The sequence below is a fragment of the Phoxinus phoxinus genome, assembly GCF_949152265.1.
Source record: "Phoxinus phoxinus genome assembly, chromosome: 11".
NCBI lineage: Eukaryota > Metazoa > Chordata > Actinopteri > Cypriniformes > Leuciscidae > Phoxinus > Phoxinus phoxinus.
Window position 1 is genome coordinate 11,146,018 of NC_136886.1, and position 21,312 is coordinate 11,167,329.

General features: G+C 36.8%; 1 protein-coding gene across 1 annotated transcript; it reads right to left on the reverse strand.

Annotated features, from left to right (window-relative positions):
• Nucleotides 1-30: 30 nt before the first annotated feature.
• Nucleotides 31-19,879, reverse strand: b4galnt1b (beta-1,4-N-acetyl-galactosaminyl transferase 1b). The gene is made up of 12 exons (XM_079629374.1): nucleotides 19,677-19,879; nucleotides 15,316-15,435; nucleotides 14,840-15,062; nucleotides 13,965-14,141; nucleotides 12,321-12,427; nucleotides 11,906-11,943; nucleotides 11,639-11,819; nucleotides 11,419-11,517; nucleotides 10,223-10,410; nucleotides 7,292-7,432; nucleotides 4,353-4,590; nucleotides 31-3,114 (listed from the first exon to the last, which is right to left on the reverse strand). The coding sequence occupies exons 3-12, from the start codon at nucleotides 15,052-15,054 to the stop codon at nucleotides 2,900-2,902; spliced, it is 1,599 nt and encodes a 532-aa protein (XP_079485500.1). The 5' UTR covers nucleotides 15,055-15,062; nucleotides 15,316-15,435; nucleotides 19,677-19,879; the 3' UTR covers nucleotides 31-2,899.
• Nucleotides 19,880-21,312: the final 1,433 nt, after the last annotated feature.

Below are 21,312 nucleotides of genomic sequence, written 5' to 3' on the forward strand. Positions count from 1 at the left end.
TTCAGTAAGAAAGAAAACATGACAAATGTTATCACCAAAGCCTTTATCTCATTCCATTCAACAACAAATGCTTTTTCTTACATTTACAAAAGAAAAACAAAGAAAAATGTTATTTTTTTCCTTCTTTTGTTCTTTTCCCCTTTTTTATATTTAAGGGACCTGTGCCACTACATTGTTCTTTTTAAAATGAGCAATAGGCAGCCACACTTTTTGGGGAGACAGAAAATGATATCTGTATTTACAGGTACAAAACACCAACAGAAAATATCATGCAGACACAGTGAGAAACCCAGAGATGAGGAGTCAGAATCATTACAGTGAGGAGGAAGCAGGGAATTAAACTTGTAATCAAAAAGTCGATCTCATCATAGCCAGAGTATCAGATGTTCAGCTTTACTTCTGTTCAAGCTTAAGCTCATCTGAAACTAACTGTAATCAAGTAGCCTTAAACCAATGCTTTTTCATGCTCCCTTTTCGACCTTACACGCATGCACCTGAATATGCAGGACAGATAAATGGAAGCATTCTCCAGACAGCATCATAGTATTGCAGGACTGCATCCTCCACTTGTCTTTTTCAGGACTGAAATAAGCTCAATGACTGGTAGAGAGTGATAGTACAATCTAAAAGAATTTTAGGTAACACTTTATTTTAAGGTATCCTTGTCACAGTGTAATTATACATTTAAGAATAATATACTGAATACTATTAATTAGTATTAGTACTGAATAATATTAATTAACTATACTTACTATAGGGTTACTTGCATGTAATTATGCATTATTCATAGTTATTAGTAACTACATTTAACGTGCAACAAGGACACTAAAATAAAAGTGTTACCAAATTGTATTCCTTTTTCTGTTTTAAGGGGGTGTCACGTGGCATTTCAGATATAAAAAAAAGTGCAAAAGTGTTTTCAATTTCATTTTAAACCATTGCATGATGTATTCAACCTGTGTATTTAACACCATTACACACTGAACCTCCGAGCTCTTTCATTTCCTTCACCTCTTTAAGGCTTTTTAGACAGCCATGCACTTATTTACTCCTGTATGGCACCATTTTTAGACAGGATGTAACAGGAAATGAAGAGAACTATCACACACGCAACACACACTCATATAGAAATGTATAATCTTTGACATGGTATTAATGTTGAATGTTATTTGAAGAATTTGTGGTTCAATGGATAATGCAGCAAACAGTCATTAGGGCCTCATGTTGTTCACGGACGACAAAGTAAAGCCCACTCGATGTAGTCTCTCTCTCACACACACATAAAAACAAACAATATACAAACAAACATAACTAAAATGATGCTATACATTGGATTTGACAGCAATTACACCAGATTCTTACAGGTTTTTACTCTACAGAAGGTAGCTGCATACAGTACTAGTCAAAGGTTTGTTTCTCATGATCTTAAAGACCTTTTGATCTTAAAGCTTTATTTTGGTTGAGAAATATTTAAAACATTTAAAACTATCTTTTTTAATTCAATTATTGGGTTGAGTTTGGCAACTTAAAAAGCTGAGGAAATAATAATTAAGAATGAGATGTATCCAATTTTTTGACAGCTACTGTAGATATCACCTTAATGATCGTTTTATTTTATAGTGACTTCTTCATTATTTGCACATAATGTGCTATTTACTCTGAAGAGTCTATTAATATTGCTTTTTTTATATTGCCAACCCTCCCCCCGTCCCTAAAAAGCATGGACTACATGCTCAAGATGAGTGATTGCTAACTAAATTTATAAAAGGCGGCACTGGACCTCACATTGCTGCTTCAAATCCGGCTGATATTTAATCCAGGCTGCATGCTTCAGTACATAGGGACGTAATCTAAAAAAGACTCCGGAATCAATGAAATAAAAATGTACAAAAAATAAATTAGCTATACCAGGACAGTGATTTAGCCTTTGGCACAGTCACTCTTTAGAACAGAAAAATATCAAATTCAGGAGGTTTTACTGATATACACTGAATCACCCCCCTATCTCTCGCTTGAGTGTGTATGTGAGAGGGAGAGAGAGATAATGAGAGTGATATGTTGGATTGTCTGTGGTTTTAGCCTGCTAATGATGTTCCTCTGTTCCTTCTTTCAGTGATGCTGAGGGTCTGGTCTCTCCAATTGAACTCCATTTGTTTTAGTGCAAACGTACTGAGAGACGACCCTCAATAAAACCCACACAGACTCACAGTTACACACACGATTCGATTAATGCCAGACTGGGAGATTACGTGACATTCCATGCGAATGTCCCAAAGAAAATGTCTCCCTTTAACTGGATTGAAAAATTCTAAAAGTCATGGTTCGAAATTTTTACCTCCAGTTTTCTCTTCGTTCTTCAGTTTCAAAAGAAACTTCTGTACTCTCGTCAGTTAAAGGTCTAGTTCGTTAAAAAATAAATATTCTGTCATAGTCTTACTCCCATGTCATTTTGGGGCTTGGAATGTCTCTTTTACAGTTTAAAACAACATTCGCGTAAGTAAATAATGACAGAATTTTCATTTTTGGGCTTACTATCTCTTTAAATGTGATATTGAAACATGATTGGCAGAGGAGAAAAAAAGATGGCTGTGCATAATTTACAGAATGGTTTGATCTGTATCTAAAGAATTCTCCTGAACAAAAATAAAGCTAAAGAAAGGAGACACAAAAATACGACATCTTCAGGTATCAAAAAAATGTTACTCAGCCATCACTGCACATCTCATCCGCCAGTCATGTCTGATCACCACAGGACACTTTCCAAAAGAGCTCCCCCTTACTCACATGGTACCATACAGCACACCTCCAGTGTCTTCACAGGCTCCTTTAGCAACTCATGGAGAGAGTGTTCATTTGAGGGAGGATGAGAGAAAGGGAAGAAGGCATTGTCAGAGTGGGTTCAGTTGCGTGTTAGACACTGGAAGCGGTTTTTGAAGTACAAGAGGCCATTTTTGGTGTGTGTCGCATCAGATGAAGCAGGAGGGTAACGGAACTTTGCGTAAGTTTTGTCGCTTTCTGACTGGCCCCAAGGTAGCTTTATCTTAGTGGCGTGGTTCACAATGACATCATCACACGACCCAACATGCAGGGAGCCGAGCCCATCAATAAAGAACTCTGTAAAACAAAATATGGAAATGAGAATATTAGTTTCGTCACTATGAACTATTATGTTTTTTCATGTCCGTGTGGCTAATTTCTTCAGTGTACAATTATGATGATAATTGCTTTTTCTATAATAGCGTATAAAGTCATATATGTTTGAAATAACATATTTACACACGCAAACACACACATACATACACAAAAAAGTTTGGGGTCGGTGAGATTTTTTAAATGTCTTTGAAAGAAGTCTTTTCTGCTCACCAAGAATGCATTTATTTGATCAAAAGTACAGTAAAAACACTAATATTGTAATATATAACATTTATACTTAAAGGTATAGCGGAGGATTTTCTTTTTCCGGGTGGGTAGCCTATACTATTGGTCCACCTAAGTGTCAATCATTCTGGTGATATGTTTACGTAAGGCCGTTCACACGCTGGCGTGCGCTAAAAGCACAGGTTGGGCTTCCCACTGATGCCGCAGTCGCGAAGATTCTACTAGACAGGTAAAGTTTGTCATGCTATTTGGAGAAATCCATTTAAAATCACTGCTAGTAGGCGTTCCCTCTCGGGAGCAAATAGAGTGTTGCGCATGTGCATTTTTTAAAAAAGATGGAGAGGGCGGGTCTTTTCTAAAATTAGGAAAGATCCTCCGCTATACCTTTAAAAATTCAATGCATTTTATTACTGTGATGGCAAGGCTGGATTTTCAGCATTATTACTCCAGTCTTCAGTGTCACATGATCATTTAGAAATCATTCTAATATGCTGATTTGGTGCTAAATAAACATTTCTTGTTATTATCAATGTTGAAAACAGTACTACATAATATTTTTATAGAAACTGTTTTTTGCAACCATCTTGCAAACTGCAAACTGTATTTTTTTCCAGGAGTCCTTGATGAATTGAACGTTTAACTAAATTTATTGGAAATCTTTTGTAACATTATAAATGTATTTACTGTCACTTTTGAACAATAATTAATTCATTTTCAGATTTATATTTTAAATGATTTTTAATTTAAATTTATATTTTCATACTGTACAAACCGATGCACTGTATAACATTTGAAACCATTGATCAGGATTTTTAGTATTTTACTATAGGCCATAACATGAAAACAATTATTAGCTCATCAGTATTTGCCAGAATTTAATATCAGTAAATCCCTAATTTGTGAGTTTCATTTTTGCTAAATTTCGCAATCCTAGAATCACCTAATTGTGAGTTTGCACTCCATTGAAAACTCACCCAGATGAGCAACACGGGCAAGCCGGGGGTCAAAGCCAACCTGCTGCACTTTATCTGTCCTGGCAAGAAAGAAATTGATGACTCCATCAGTGACCACGCAGCGAGGAAACCCCTGGATGATATGATGGAAGCCTCGCCGCATGTGCAGACAGTCCCCGTCTTCCTCTCCAGCCTCAATGGAGATGGTCTGCCTGTAGGTGGCAGTGTAGCCTGTAGCTTCACGCACTGCTCCTCCAACCTAAACACACACAGAAGCCAAACACTAAGAAGAATGCAGAAAAGACGAATTGAAGTGGAGAACACTCTCTATGGGGTAAAGACAGTTCATCTATTTTTGTCTCTTCCTCTTTAAGAAAGTGGATGAGCTTGTCTCACTTCTCCAGGGCACGTCTCCAACTGGGTGGGTGTGCGCACAGAAGACTCGTTCACTGGAAAGGTCACATAGATGACACATTCCAGTGCAATAATCTTCCCGAGATCTGCTGCTGCCCACAGAAAACTAATGCAAACTGTATTGCACTCTTTCCTTAACCATATTATTTGATACAAACAGACTCTATAGAAATCTTTACCATTCAAAACTCTTCCTTTATCAGCATCAGAGTACTCAAAATGAAACAAAATGCAAACAAACTTCGATAATCTTCTCTGTTTGAATTCTAGCAATCACTGATAAAGACGGAGAGTAGAAAGGTCTCACAAAGCCTGTTTAGCTCTGCTGTGCTGAGCTATCTCAAAAGGAATCAAATCAGCAGTGAACACTGTGTTCTGAGATTCAGAGATTTGCCAAAACCTTGATATTAAAAATAATGCGAAAAACAGGAGTCAAATGTAATTTGTCAGATGACATACTCTGCTGAATGAACTTAATGCTATAAGACCGTAGTGTGCAGACTGATGCCGGGCTAACACTTTTAGAAGCAGATGCCGGATGCTGAGGGATGTGGCTGCTCGGTCTTTGTGGGTGTTGGTTCTTTTGCTGTTGTAGGCTTTAACACTATAACTACCAAGGCAGTCATTTTCAAATTTTGCAATGTAATAACTGTTGAAATAAAACCCATGTAACTATTTCCTAAACGTGTCTATATTTTATTAAAATTACAAGACACAAAAGAGTTTTGAGTATTTCTACCTTGAATGGCCATAACAGTCATACTGAACGTATGCATTACAGACCGTGTATCATTTGCTCCTTTTCGCCAATTGCGGAGAAACTGACTGCAAGAAAAACAAAAGGACACTTGTGACAAATGTCATAAGGCTGTGTGTGGGAGCTGCACATGGAAGGTAGAGATTACCCTTTGTTGACTGTAAGTAACTGATCCACAAGTGTCAGTAAAATTGATGCACCCAAGTTTAGTGGAGAATGCTTTCATTATGATTTAACAGCATGATATTTTCATTGTAATTTTACAGCATGATATTTTTGCTCACTAAAACAAATATTGGTTACTAAATCAGTTTGTTTTCTCGCAGTTTATTATATTTTCATATTATTTTCCCGTGACGGTCAGAATGACTGTTTTGGCCAGTTTGGGGCATATGCGTTTCATATGTGCCCATAAAGGTTTTACCTATGCATTGAAATGCATATTGGCGATGTTTTTGTTAGTTATTGTATTCTAATATCCAAGGATGAATACATTTGTTTTCATTTTACAAAGAAAATAATAGAAAATTTATAAATTTCGACTTTGCATCTGTAACTACAATAGCTGTTCTGTGGTTGTCGATTAACTAATACATTTTCACATTAGAATTAAAATGTAGTGTTCTGATGTTTATTATTACCTATCCTAACATTACAGATCCATTTATTCTTAGATTTGATATAGCTTATTGAAATGATATACAAATAATGTATGAGCGGTCAGAATGACTGCTATGGCCATTATAGTAGTTATAGAATTCCGGTAGTTCTAGTGTTAAGGACCTTTGAAATAACTGAAATCATAACTGAAATCATTAGTCGAAGTGATATGGAACTTCAATGTGGTCAACTTCAAGACTTGCCTGGAACTACTTCAGCTGGGCGTTTACTAGAATTAATTGCACATCTTAGAAAATTCGTCAACCAATCAGAATCAACATTCAACAGCCCTGTATTATTATTATTTTTAACCAACTAGTGTTTTTTTTAAATATATATGAAGTCAGTTCCCTTTATATCCACACAGGTGTCCTAACAAAGTAACCACGGGTCAAGTTCATCATATGCGAGTAGGTCTCACAAACCTAGAAAGATTATATTTGAAAAATATATTTTTCAACAATATATATATTTCTTTTCTTTTTTTGCTGGAAAGGTGTTTGTGCTATATTTTTGATGGTTGGTATTTTGTTATATAATGCAATGGAATTCATATACTTTGAGTGTCACTTAAGTGAGTGTCAATTATGTTTTGGTGTCACCACTGAATATGTAGAAAAAATAAATAAATAAATAAATAAATAAAAAAGATGCAGGGTTCCTAATTTTTACCATGGCACAGAGAGTGCTTTCTCTAAAACCATTGCTAAAGAAAATAATACCATGATGTATAAATCCAAAAACACTTGGTATTTTTAATTAGCAAAGACAGGTTGTTGCTGTGGATATTGTGAGGTGGGATGGTTTCTTGATTAAAGGTTTAACTGGGGACTCTGCCAGTTCCAAAGGTGTAAGTTCCCCCACCACAAGAGGGACCTGAAGAAACACTTTGCTTCCTGTGCAATGGAAAAAAGTCCTCTAGGGGTTTTTAAGCCATTGATGTGCACCTGAGCCACCCAACACATACAATGTCTCTGCAATGTCTCTTCACTAGATATAACTAGATTATAGGTGTATAGTATTGTTTTTTGTCTTTATTTGATGAAAAACATTTTATGGTAAAAATTTACTGTGCGGGAAGACCCTATATGTCATGCAATATGCAGTATATATTTGAACGTTTTCTCACCAGGTCAAGTGTGGTTTTCTCTAGCACATCCACCAGCTTCTCTAGCTTTGTGTTGGCAGTGAAGATGAAGTCATCATCCACCCACAGCACATACTTGGTTGTGACCTGTGACACGGCCAGATTACGACCAGCAAACCAGCCCTGAGACATAGACACATATCAGAGCCCATCATACGGCATGCACAGACAGGAATGGGTCATAAACTCAAAAAAATCTGGGTTAAAATCTGGGTCATTTTGGCAACCCAGTGCTGGGTCAAAAAAAAGTTGAACTCAGCAATCAAAAGTTAAACTACTATTGATTAGCATAGAAAATATATAAGAGACAAGATATAAAAATAGTGTTTGTGTATGTCAGTGAGAAAAAGTGAATAAAAGAATAGCAAGTTATACAGCTTATACAGTTAAACAAAATTGCTTTTAAAAAGTGTAATATTGAATATCTCCCGCCAATAAACACAGTAGTAGCACGGAGTAGTTTCTTAGGCTCAGTACAGACACTAACCACACAGACTGAAAGCCTGTAATAAACCCTGGAAGCCAGGAATTAACTATTTATTGTAGTGAATCTACAGGATTTCCCTTTCCGTTTTAAAATCTGGCGCCTTTTTTCGGCTTGTTCATTTTTCGTTCACCAGACACCAGTCACCGCTCGAGTGATTTGAATGTGAGAAAAAAACACAGACAAAACCCTCCAGTTTTAAAAGAACATGCTCCTCACTACAGGCAATTACAAAGTTTTCTATTTTCCACACATATTACGGTCATGAGCGACGCAAACACAGATAGGTGAAGTGGTATCGGCACACAGAAAACCGTTTGAGCTTGCTTGACATTCATGCTCTCTTTTAATGAGTTTTTTTAAAGGGATATTTTACCGATTAGCATTAAGCCAGAGCCCGTCTACGGAGAGCCTGCCCACTCCCTATTAAGTCCTATTGTACTGAATTTTTGGTTGTAGTTCCACCAGAGTTCCACTGGGGGCGATCGCCCGAGTGCAAAATGAATGGGAGTCTATGGGGCTAGACGGCTAAATTTGTCTCTTTAACCTGATTGCTGTTGAGAAATCTCAGATTTGATAGGTTTTGCGAGTTCAACATGGGTTATAGGTAGAAAGTTGAATGAACGAGTACTTATGTCCTTTCGATTTCTTACAGGTTGAGTTGTTGTTGCCCATAACATGCTAGCATTCTGCTAATGAACGCTGATTGGTCAGTGAAGGACTGGTTACGACCAGAGATACCGCTTGATGGTATCATGGCATCCGAAGCGGGACCAGAATGTCTTCAAGCTAAAACTCTTCTAGCACGTGTGTTTACCAGTGTCCGCTGTGTTGTCGATGCCTTGAGAGAAAAGAAAGTGCAGAGCGCGAAAGCACCAAAGTGACTGAATGATTGCCGTAAAGCAGTATCTCTGGTCGTACGATGTGTATGACGTCATTGACATTTTAAAAGACTTTTTAAAGCAAATAAGTGACTCTAAAAATCTAACACCCAGCAATGTGCAATTTTTTTGTATCTCCTTTCGAATACAACATTCAAATTACTAGAAAAAAAATTATATCCTGAGAAAAGTGGATTTTGAGGGGTATAGCTCCATAGACCTCCATTCATTCTGCACTCGTCCTGTGAGCGCCCTCATGTGGAGCCAGAGTGGAACTGCAACCAGTCAGAAGCCGGAAGTGTAGCGAGAGTAAACCTTCTCCCCTTATTAGACATTCTCTGATTAAGCTTTGTATCAGTAGAAACCCGGTAGTATTTTCGAATGACCATGCTTCCCCCCTCATGTCCCCCTGAGACAAGATATTTTTGTATTTTTTGTCAAAAAAATAATTGGATGATGCAAAAATCGTCATTTTGCGTCATAGGAGGGTTTCCTGGCCATAGGCTAAAAACTACAGCCAGTAGAAGGAGCTAGTTACACATGTTTTTTTCCAACCTGCCCATGGAGGGTGGGATCTCACTCACAGAATGTACAAATGTACAAACTTTTTTTTTTAAGCTAAGCTAACAGGCTCTTGCTCTGTGGAGAAAGCTGAGTAGTAGGGGTGACCATACGTCCTCTTTTTCCCGGACATGTCCGGCTGGGACCGCCCGGGCTCTTCCTCCCGACCGCCAAGCAGGTCTCGCTCCTCCCCTGCAGCAGCTGCTCCGGCCGCCACCCGCTCCCCGACCATCCGCAAAGTTGCACTGTGGCCCGCACAGGCAGCCACGAGCATCGGACTCGCGCACCAGACCTCGAGATCGCCCAAAATGTCCGGGACTCGGCTCCTGCTTTCCAGTCGCCATTCACTACGCCTACATTATTACAATATTTGACACTGACACGTTCGTGTCAAATATTGACATGATTCACGCGGATCCCGACCGAGACAAAAACACAGGAATTTTCTTAGCAATGCTAAAATGCACATCAACCAATCACTTGTTTAGCGTTCATGTAAACACTACATTTAGATTCACCAATTGGAATGAATTCAGTCCGATTGAAACAAAAGGTGTGTATGTAAACATAATGAATGTCGACCGCTGAAACAACACCGCGAGGAACAGCCGCTGCAGCAGAGGAGCGAGACCCGTCCGGCGGTCTGGAGGCAGACTCGTCACGGAGATTTACGATAAAACGGCGTCTTTTCAGTTTCGAGTCAACTAGTAACCTATTTGTATCAATTCTTCCGATACTGGCCTCTGTAACCGGTAGGCGTGGCCTTGTAGGACAGCGAAGCAAGTGCATTCTGGGAGTTGTTGTCATTCATCCACATGAGCCAAAAAATTATTTTCTGGCTTTTCTCAGTCTTGAAGGCACCAACTTCTAAAATAATTTCACATTTCTACTACATACATGACCCAATTTAAATACACATTCATCTTTCCAGCGGTGAAGTATCTATTTAAGTGATATATAAACTGATATTAAAAGGATGTGACCTACCTTTCCAAAGGGCATGATGTAATGTTCAATATATGGGCCTGACACAGTTTCCGGGTGTTCGCTGTCGTCTGCTATCACAATTGTAACAGTTGGATAGTACCGTCGTATGCTGTCAATTAAATCCTGGAGCTTGTCATAGCGCAGGAAGGTTTTGGTTGCTATGGTCACGAGAGCACTGATGTTGTACTCTTTGAACAGGGAAAGGTAAATGTGAGAGATTTAGTTACTATACCAATAATACTAAAATCACAGAATGAAACAAGTGAATCAAGTGATGATGAAACAAGTAATGACGCCTCTAATAACGGTTTTCTATTTTAATATATTTTAAAATGTCATTTTTTCCTTTGACAGCCATTACTCCAGTCGTCAGTGTCACATGATCCTTCAGAAATCATTCTAATATGATGATTTGCTGCTCAAGAAACAGTTCTTATTATTATCAATGTAGAAAGCAGTTGTTGCTGCTTAAACATTTTTCTATCTTTGATGAATAGAAAGTTCAGAAGAGCAGCATTTATTTGAAATAGATTTGTAACAATGTAAACATCTTTACTGTCACCTTTGAATAATTTAATGCATTCTTGCTGAATAAAAATTATTGCTTTACTGACAGTTTTTAAATGGTAGTGTAGTTGATTGATTAACCAAGTTTGAACTGACTAATCATAATTTGAAGTTTAATCCAATATAATTTAAAGTCTCTAAGAAGGACAAATACTGCATTATAGAATGAATCTTCAGATCAATACATCATGGAGAAGTGCAACTAACATGTAAAACTGTAAATGGTCAGGTAAAATATATAAGAATACCTAAAGTGGGTCTGATTGTGCATCTCAAAGCACAGGCTGTGAGTTACCAGATTGACTATGGCTTGAATTGCTCATGAATATTACAGTAATGCATTTACTTAGATCAGGAAATTCAGCAAGGTTACCTAGCAACATCAGCATGACCTAATTAATATTCATGATATAATCCATCCATGTTGTGATTTCACAAAAAGTCTATGTTTGTTATTTTAGTATTATTTATATACTATTGTATTTATTATTTTAGCTTTATGTTTACATTTGTTATGTGGATGTATGTGTATTTTTTATCAGATATCAGTATATTTATATTTTATTTCAATCCAACAAGCTATTTTTAACAGTTTTAGTTATAATAAACAATAACACTGTTGTATTCACCTTTATCTGCATCAGATCCTGTGTTGTAGAGTTTAGGTGTTACTCCATGACGAATCTTGATGGTGAAAAGAGCCTGATGTCCTTCTGTGTCTAACTGCACTGAATCATAATCACACAAAACACAACATATGAAATAAAGATTACCCAGTCCTGAGTTTACATGCACATTTGGGATGTTTTTTTTTTGTTTTTTTACAGGAACTACTAAGAAGCTGCATACCTGTGTCAGCTGTGCTGGGGTGGAACAGTGTGTTAGTATATGTGATAAACTGGAGCTGTCGATTCAGACTGGACAAAAGGCCGCTGCTCAGGGTCATGTGCATCTCGCCATCACCCCTGACCTTTACCCCCTCCACCTCTGCTGCCACATTAAATGTGCCCAGAGACGCTGAAAAGTTCAGCTACATAGATGGACAAAAAAAGTGTTCAGGGAGCATCCACAACATATGGGCACAGGAAAAAGACATAAATTATTCATATCACTTACAGTATAGAAATCTCTGGGCAGCTCTTTTAAGGCCAAACCTGAAACACATTACAGCGATGCATTGTTACTGTCCAGCCTCTATAACAACATCAAAATCCACTAAATTACCTTTAAAAGACACGGTTTATTCAGTAATCTAATAATATGCTCTTTTCAGATCGTGAAATCGTGAGCATCATGTTATTGTTCTGCAAAAACATATGTATCAGACTTCACTTCAGTCTGGAAAAGATCAAGCTATTTTCTAATTCAGATTGAATAATTAAATTTTTGGGTGAATTATCCCTTTATTGTCAGTGTTAATATTCATTATATTAGAATAAAGGTGTATTAATATAATGCTTTGCAATAGTCTCATCACATATCTTCAGTCATATGGCAATATTAATCTAACAAGGCACAAAAAGAGTAATACCTGGTATAAGGATAGTTTTAAGTGGCCGAACCTCCACACCCTGTGTTGGGTACTGCAGGGGGTTGTTAGCTTCAGATACAATCAGCAGATCAGCAGGGGTCTGCGACCTATACACACCAGAGTTATCATTGACTAAAATTAAAACGAAACATTTTATTACTTGAAATTAAATAAACTTATATATCAAAAAACATATTTTATTTTAGCCAGTTGCCGTACTAAAATAAATAAAAAATACTATGTAGACATATTTGCTACATGTTCCCTTGTGTTGTGTTTCTTGTTTTTGTTATTGGAACTTTTATATTGGCGTGCATTTTCTGTTCCCACTGTTCACGTCCTGAGTTTAGTTCCTGTTTTACTTTGTTTCTATAGTCAAGTGACCTTTATTTTTATAGTGCATTAATATACATTACAGATCGTTTCAAAGCAGCTTTATAGTAACTCTTGTTTGTTGCCATAGTGATTGATTTCCCACACCTGCTTCTTGTTTGCCTCTTGTTACCCTGTGTGTTTATATCCCAGTGTTTCTTTTGTTCATTGTCTAGTAGTGATGTGAGAAAAGAAGCTTTTCAAAGCTTTGAATCAATTTAACCAATTGCTTCGCAAAATGATTCACTGTTTCGAAGTGTTCGAAATGCTACATGCTGGTGACCCCTGCTGGTCAGAAAAAGTGGAAATGCAACAAAAACTTAGGCCAAACATGCATCAAAACCACCTTTTACAAACACATTTCAAATGTTTTATTGAAAGTAAAATCAATCATATGCTATTAATTAATCAATCATCTAATAAGATTAAATATCAAGTGTCTGTGTAATATGTTGTTTTTATACATTTTCAGGGCTTAATAGGCTAATACTGGAATATTAACTACTATTATTCCTTTTAATTATACTAATGTCTAATTTAAACCTCAACAAAGGTATAAAACTGATCAGAGATTAGGTAAAGCCCATAAACACTTTTTCAATGGTTCACCGCTAGGGGCGATCTCAGTGAATCTGCATGAATCATGGATTCACCGAGAACATCGCCCTTCAGCGGCAAACCATTGAAATTTCGAAATCGCCTTGTTTACCGAAATCACATGACTTTGGCAGTTTGACACACGCTCTGAACCACTGATTCGAAACTAAATTTTCGTAAAGGTTTCGAAACTTCATGATTAAATGTTTTGAAATCGCCCATCACTAATGTCTGGTGTTGTCCATTGTGTCCAATCATGTACATTGTTTTCAGTTCTGTTTTTTGCCTACCTCGCCACGTACTGGTATTTTGTTAATAAACTTTTATGCTGTTCTTTGATCCTATTCATCTTTTCCAAAGCACCACACATTACAGGATTTAAAAAACCCCAGAATAAAACTACTATAAATGACAAAATTTGTAAAATAACACAACTAGTAAAACTTTAAATTAAAATAAAACTATAAAATGTAATCTAATTCAAAATGTTAGCAACAACTATAACAGTATATCAATTATGCTAAAAGGGTAAACACATGTATGTATATAGAAACTTTATTTATCAAAACTTGAATAACTCTTGCCTTAAAATTGTCCCAAGTTCAGACATTCTATTAGATAATATATGGATTTATAAACCAAATATTGGCATTGTAATTAAATGATTAAATGCACCTCATTTGGAAGCTCTGATACTCTTTGGCTCGCCGTTTCTTCATCTCATGGAGCTGGGAGGCCTGGAAGGCAGTGTGCAGGGGATGGGCAGACACTCTGGGGAACAACAGCTGAGCAAAGGGCAGGTTCACCCCTCGGCTCTCTCCTTCACAAACACACCCGTTGCGAGCCAAAAGCCTTGCGGAAGAGGAGAAAAGTTTTTGACCTGAAGGAAAATGTTTGCATCCTCCTTGGATGTGACAGTAGACAATGCAGGCCTCTGTGTACAACTGTGTAAACAATTTTGATTTGCAAAGATTTGCAGATTTCAGAACAATTGTAATTTGTTGCGTATAAAATTTTGTGGTCAGCTGTCTTTTATTCAGCAACGACACACTAAATCGATCACAAATGACAGTAAAAACATTTATAACGTTCAAATAAATGCTGTTCTTTTGAACTTTCTATTTATCAAAACATCCTGAAAAAAAAATTATCATGGTTTTCACAAAAATATTAATATATTTTAAGATTATTAGGATTACTGAAGGATCATGTGACACTGAAAACAGATTCATACAGTTATGGCCATTCAGCTTTGCCATCACAGGAAAAAAAAATATTAATAATATTAATGCCTATCATTTTAAAATATATTAAAATAGAACACTGTCATTTTAAATTGTAATAATATTCCAAAATATTACAGTTTTACTGTATTTTTGATCAAATAAATGCAGCCTTGGTGAGGATAAAAAAAAACTAAAACATAAAACATATTTTACCAACCTCAAACATTTAAATGTTAGTGTATATCAAAAAGATAGAAGTAGAAAAAGTTTTTTACGACCATTAGTCTCCCTTACTTGAACTGATGTTTGTGAGGATTAACTAACCTGGCCACACTCTCCCTCACACGGTAAGGGATGGTACTAGCACTGGGATCCAGTTCAGGAAGTCTCTCCTCCAGTAGCCGCTCAGCTCCAGGACCTGGTCTGTACCGGACATCCACAGTGCTGTAGACACGCGTGGGCCAGGAATGTAGCACAGCCAAAACCAGCACCACTGATGCTACCAGAGCTAACAGCACAGTCTTACGTAGGGAACGCATGCTACAAGCTACAACACAAACAGAAACAGAAACACATAGTGTTGAAACTTCATTCAGTTTAATTAGATTAAATGATACAGAAATGATATGGGTTCTTCATGTGAAACTTCATACTCCCTGAGTATCTAAATCTCTTAATTCAAATAATGAAGCATTAACTTCACTTCAATTGTCTAATTAGCTTCCATTTGATTTCCCTTCACTTAATAACAATGGGGGGAAAACACTTCAGTAATTCCTATTAACACTTCATATACTCACTCTATCCAATCAGAGCGAGAGGTACTGCAAGTTGCCATTACTGCTTCTAAAGGTCCATGGTATTGATTGACTCAATCTTAATGTGATTGACAGTAGCTGATGGAGGGCTCTCTCCATCTGCTGAGAAAAAAAAAAAACCTTAGTCGTGTCAAGTGTATTCATTTACAAATGTATTTATTACTGTTCATAAAATCAGTCAAATCTACTCATTCACGATATTCAAAGTGTTCTAAAGGCAATACACTTTGTATGAGACAGGGCCAAATGTCAGGCTTTATCACTGGGAAATTCAAGTTTTTGACACAATAGTGGACATTTCTAAAGATGATTTTACACAAGATTCAGCTAATATCAAAAGTTCATACTAAAACACTGTAACAGAAACATGTTTTTGGTCACCCTGGCTATTCATTTATTTATTCATTTTTAATTTCTGCAGGTTTGGTCCTCCATAAAGTATGTGTTGCTTCAAGGTCGCCTAGCTGTTGGTTTATTGTTATTACTTGGAACATCTTCGTCTTCTTCGTCTGTTTGCCAGCAACCAGGGATTATTGTGTAGTAGTGACAACCATTGTGTTTTCTATTCTTTGTTATTAATAAAAACATTTAAACAAAATACCAATATCAGGGAACTCAAAGACTTTCCGGATGTATACAAGCGGAAGGATTTTTTATAGTGAAACATTTAAAAGAGAAAAAATAATTAGTGAGAATAAATGAATTATTAATAGTAGGGGTGCTCCGATCTTTGACTCGATCAGTCACTAAATTTGGCCGATCTCACGAACCGATCCCAATTTGATGACGTAAAACACGTGATAACGTCAAACTTTAGCACCGCAGTAACCTGTCAACTGTGGAGGAACATTGGCTAAAGGATTTAATACAATTAATCTGAACCTGATTTAATACTATGAGCATTTTAAAATGTATTATAATTGGATTACAAAAACATCATTATTTTTTTTTTTAATGTTTTTAATGTTATAGTTAATTTGACAGTTAAATGATACAGTATCAGTAGTGGATCAAAGCTTGCAGGCCTAGTAAGACAATGTGACAAAGTCTCTCTGGGGTTCTCATATCTCGGTTTTCTGAAGCTTAATTCAAATCATTAGCTCCTATTATAAAATTTGCAGTGGTAATCTAATCCAACAGTTCCTGTAACAGATAATGACAATGCCCAGTCTCCAAGCTCAGCTTACTATCAACCAGATGATTTTTGTAGTGTAAGATGGACATGTTTTACTGTATTGATAATAAGACAAGAATGTAAAATCTGAGACATTTTACCAAAACAAGACAGATTATTTCAATTTCTTTTACCATTACAACAAAAACATATTTCTGTGACTGAAAAGGCCTTTTCAATAATGTATTTCAATAATCCCCCTTGTGATACTGCATGAATTAAGCGACTGATGACAAGCTTCGACACAGATACATTTGCTGCATGAAGCTGAAATGCTGACAAAAAGGCATAATGAAGAATAATATTTAAAGGGATAGTTCACCCACAAATGAAAATTTGGTCATCAATTACTCACCCTCATGTTATTCCAAAGCTATATGAGTTTCTTTCTTCTGTTGAACGCAAAAGAAGATATTTTAAAGAATCTTGGGGGGAAAAAGAGTTGAAGGAGTAAAAAAATACTATGAAAGTCAATGGCTACCGTCAATTGTGTGGATTCTAGAATCCACTGCTGTTTCAATGTATATCGAGTGAGTGATTATAATCAAGGTATTAATCAATATTTTTCCTTCTAAATATCACATGAGTTGAATGACATCTCTAGGCTTAAGATATTTTACTTTGTTATAGAAGTGTGATTATCAAAAATTTTCTTTTCATGTATTCTTTTAAAGTCTGTATGGAATATCTGAGAGTTGACTGAGGGTCTGGTTCAAATGCAGGAATGCAGTAACAGTGCTTGCTCATTTAGCCCGGCTTCCAGAAATGAAATATGGACTTCTTTAACATGTGTCAATATATATCTGTTTTGTGACCTGACAGCAATGGTCACAGGGGTCATTGGAACCTAGTTGAGAAACCATTTCTTAAAGTCTTTATTGTGTTAGATTAAAGTGTCCTCTCCTTGAGAGAAAGAATGTATTATCTTCATGTTTTGAGAAGACTCTCCTGTTTATAGAGAGCCAAATCCAACCTTGAAAAAGCTGTGTGTCTGTGTGTTAGTCTTCTTGGTTATAGGTTAAAGGATTAGTTCACTTTTAAAATGAAAATTCTGTCATCATATACTCACCCTTAAGTTGTTTCAAACCTGTATGAATTTCTTTCCTCTGCTGAACACAAAGGAAGATATTTAGAAGAATGTCGGTAACCAGATAGTTTTTGGTTCCCAATGACTGCCATAGTATATTTTTTTCCTACTATGGCAGTCATTGGGAACCAAAAACTGTCTGGTTACTGACATTCTTCTAAATATCTTCCTTTGTGTTCAGCAGAGGAAAGAAATTCATACAGGTTTGAAACAACTTAAGGGTGAGTATATGATGACAGAATTTTCACTTTAAAAGTGAACTAATCCTTTAAGTAACAACTGCATTATGGGAGATTGACTGAGTTGTTGTTCTGGACATGTTGGTGTCCAACAACCCAAATCTGCGACCTGGAAGGTCACGACGTGCCAAACTTCAGGGTCCGAATGTCAGCTGCCTAATCGATGGAGACATGCTTCAGTCTATGTTTATTTGTGGGAAATGAATATGTTTATCAATTTTCTTAGCCAATCAGAATCATTCAACCTGAAGCAAGGTCGTAGCTTAGACCTGGGTGAAGGGTATAACTGCTGTGATCTTTGTAACTTTAATGGGGCGGCCTACAAACTCCTTATTAGCCTTGAAGCTGACTTCTGCCTGATGAAACAGCAAACTATCAGTAAAACTTTTCTTTCATTTATTATAATTCTGACCCTTGTCTTAAATTGACTGCACTTCTGACTCCGGGTCTTGATTCTTAATTAATCATATCTGGTCCTTGGGTCTTTGATTGTAAATCTCCTTACACTGGTTACCAATATTCTTCAAAATATCTTATTTTGTGTTCAACAGAAGAAAGAAACTTATAGCCTACAGGTTTAGAACAACATAAGGGTGAGTAAGTGATGACAACATTTTAATTTTTGGGGGGTGAACTAGTCACTGGTGAGCATTGCCTTATTTCTATAAAATGAACCACATCCTTTCTTATTGGGCTTAGTTGGGATTCAGGTAAACTGTAAATAAACATAATTTGTTCCGTATGTGGCCGAGAGAGCTCAAAACGCTGCAACAGCAAAAACACCAGCAAATTAAGAAAATATATTCATCAGTTTGACTTGACAACACATTTTCTGAAAATAACTCTCAACTCAACCCAATACAGAAAAGCGGTGCAAATACTCACAATGCACATACTATCAGGATGTTAAAATAAACTAAACAAAAAATACCTTTCAGGTCATCGACAACGCCACTGATAGACATTGAACAATAAGCATGTCCCAGCCAGATTCGTCACTAGTTGGGGTCCCTTAGAAACATTGCTGTTGTGGTCTGTGCTATTGCAGTGCATTACTGTATTGTGTTGTGTTGTGAGTATTTGCAGCACATGTGTTGACAAACTGATGACTTTTTGATTTTCTTTTTTCTATTTGCTTACATGTATTTTCCTCAGTTGTCTTCAGTTGCAGCGCTTTCTGTATTCGGCTGAGTTGTGAGTAGCCTATTTGCAGCAAATGTGTTGTCACATATGAGAGAGAGATGAGAAAAGACAAGAAAGCATTTCTCAACTAACGCAATAAACAACATCACTACATCCACAGCCGTGAAACCATTATGCGCATTCGGAGCTTTCTATGATATTGTGGTGTATAGCAGCGCAGGCCAGTGTGCGGTTATTCCCAGCCTACTGTAAACTATATCTCACATAGGCCGCACAGCTGACAGCATGCACCGTTGGCTAAATCAGTTCAAAACCTTGGCAAATAGTCAATAGCCATTAAGGGGCACGATAACTAGCCTACTCATCATTTCCACTGCCCATTCTGCCGTCTGTACAGAAATACACAGAGGTACCGAAAGCCCCTTGGCCTGTTGTCGCCATATGTCACATCACCCACAGAAGATTCTATCAGGCAATGCGAGCCATAGCTCTATTAAAAAACGTTACCATGGAATCCGAATCAAATCTTTTCTATTCAAACACCGGGAAGTGAGTGCGAACAATTACTTTAGCGGTGCTTATTTAATTATAGACTATGAATTTACTCAATAGTGCTAGCAGCAACAAACAAATATGTGAAAATTAGGCTATAATCACAACAGGGCGGATGAGCGAGCAAACGCGTTCAAATAAATCTCACCTGTAATGTCGCGACCAAGAGGGATCTCCTACCCTTAAAACACCCCCGGCGCTCTTGTCATGCGAACGAAAACAGCTGATAAATGAAGAAAATCCGGTGGCATGGCATCCACCTCCGAGGCAGAATGGAGGAGAGCGGAGAGACGTCGGGCTACCCCCTCTATGAATAGCGATGGAGGGCTGCAGCCTCTTCAAATGAAGAGGGGAGAGTGATGTAGCTGAACAGTGAACACAACATGCGGTCACGCCTGCCGCTCACCACAAGAAGCCGATTTAGCTCTTATGATTATTGAGATCGTTTTATTCCTGGTCAGAGTTAGCTACTTGTCACTGACAGTCGCGTAAAATAAAAATGCTCCATTGGCCAAAAAGAGTTCATTGCAAACAATAAAGCAACATAATTTAAGGTCTATAGGCTACAAATACAGGTTCTTTATAGGCATCATCTGGTTGAAGATGCTTTAACATGCATGGAATCTTTCTATTCCACAAAAAGGTTCTTAGTGGAAAAAGGTTCTTTGGATTTTATTTTAAACTTCTTCACTCTAAGAAAAAGAAATGTCCACTAAAAGGTTCATTTTGAAATCAAATGGTTATAGTTGCAAAAAACACACAAAAAACAACAACATTTGGAACCTTTATTTTTAAGAGTGCAATTTGGTACAGTCAGTTAGGCTTGTGCAAAACAGGGTTCTTAGTGCACTGATGTGTTTATGGATTGTACTTTATATGACCATAGATAATGCATCCTTAATGGACAGACACAGGCAAATGAAAAAAATCTGGACACCAGCAATGTAAAAATCATTTATCCACTTCTCCTATTTAGGGTTGATGATGGAGCTGAAGGCAGGGAGGCTGGACGAATGACCCAACAGGGATCCATGTCAAAATGTTCACATCAAGACAGTCTGAAATACCATAATGCATTTATTTCAAACCAAGGCTGTCAAACAAGAACATCCACTGCCCTATAACTTCATAAAATGTTGGCAGTACCCATGTGTAGCTTATTCCCCACAGACTGCTTTTGATATTATGATGTATAAAAATGTTTTATTTATGCACTTATTTATGGAATACTATTATGTAAAACTATAATTCCTGGCACTTTCAAGAATGTCTGTCTCCTCTGATCTTTAATGTTCTAATGTTCACATGCATTTCAAGAGATCTGCTAGCAGAGCTTTGTTCATCAAGACATTCTTAATAAATCTCACTAAAACGTATAATTTATTCTAACACTGTTGCAACTTTTAAAATTAACAAATAAGCTACAGCTAGTAAAAAGAGATACAAAAAAACAAGCCAGTAAAACAGGAACAAAGAAAATAATGTAGACATCACTGTATGAAATTGTGCTAGAGAATTATTGTATGTCAGGTAGTTCAGCAAACAAAACAGGATGCAATTGTTTACGTTCTGAGGAAACCCATAGATTAGAAACCAATTAGTAGTCTAGCTACAGATGATCTTATTTTAGTCATCATCAACTACAAGTAAACAGATCTGTATATGAAGATATCTCTGTTATCATAAAAATATACTGTTTATCTTACATAATGGCCATTTATTTTTTACACACAAAGACCATGACAAAAAATGAGAGAGAGATAACTAAAAGAACGTGCCTTGAG

Bases quoted from the DNA above. Each gene is read 5' to 3' on its own strand.
- b4galnt1b (XM_079629374.1), bottom strand. From the start codon at position 15,054: ATGCGTTCCCTACGTAAGACTGTGCTGTTAGCTCTGGTAGCATCAGTG. The intron at 7,433-10,222 runs GTAGGTCACATC...TCTATGTCTCAG, and splicing joins ACATCATGCCCTTTGGAAAG to GGCTGGTTTGCTGGTCGTAA. The intron at 3,115-4,352 runs GTGAGTTTTCAA...TTTGTTTTACAG, and splicing joins TGCCCGTGTTGCTCATCTGG to AGTTCTTTATTGATGGGCTC.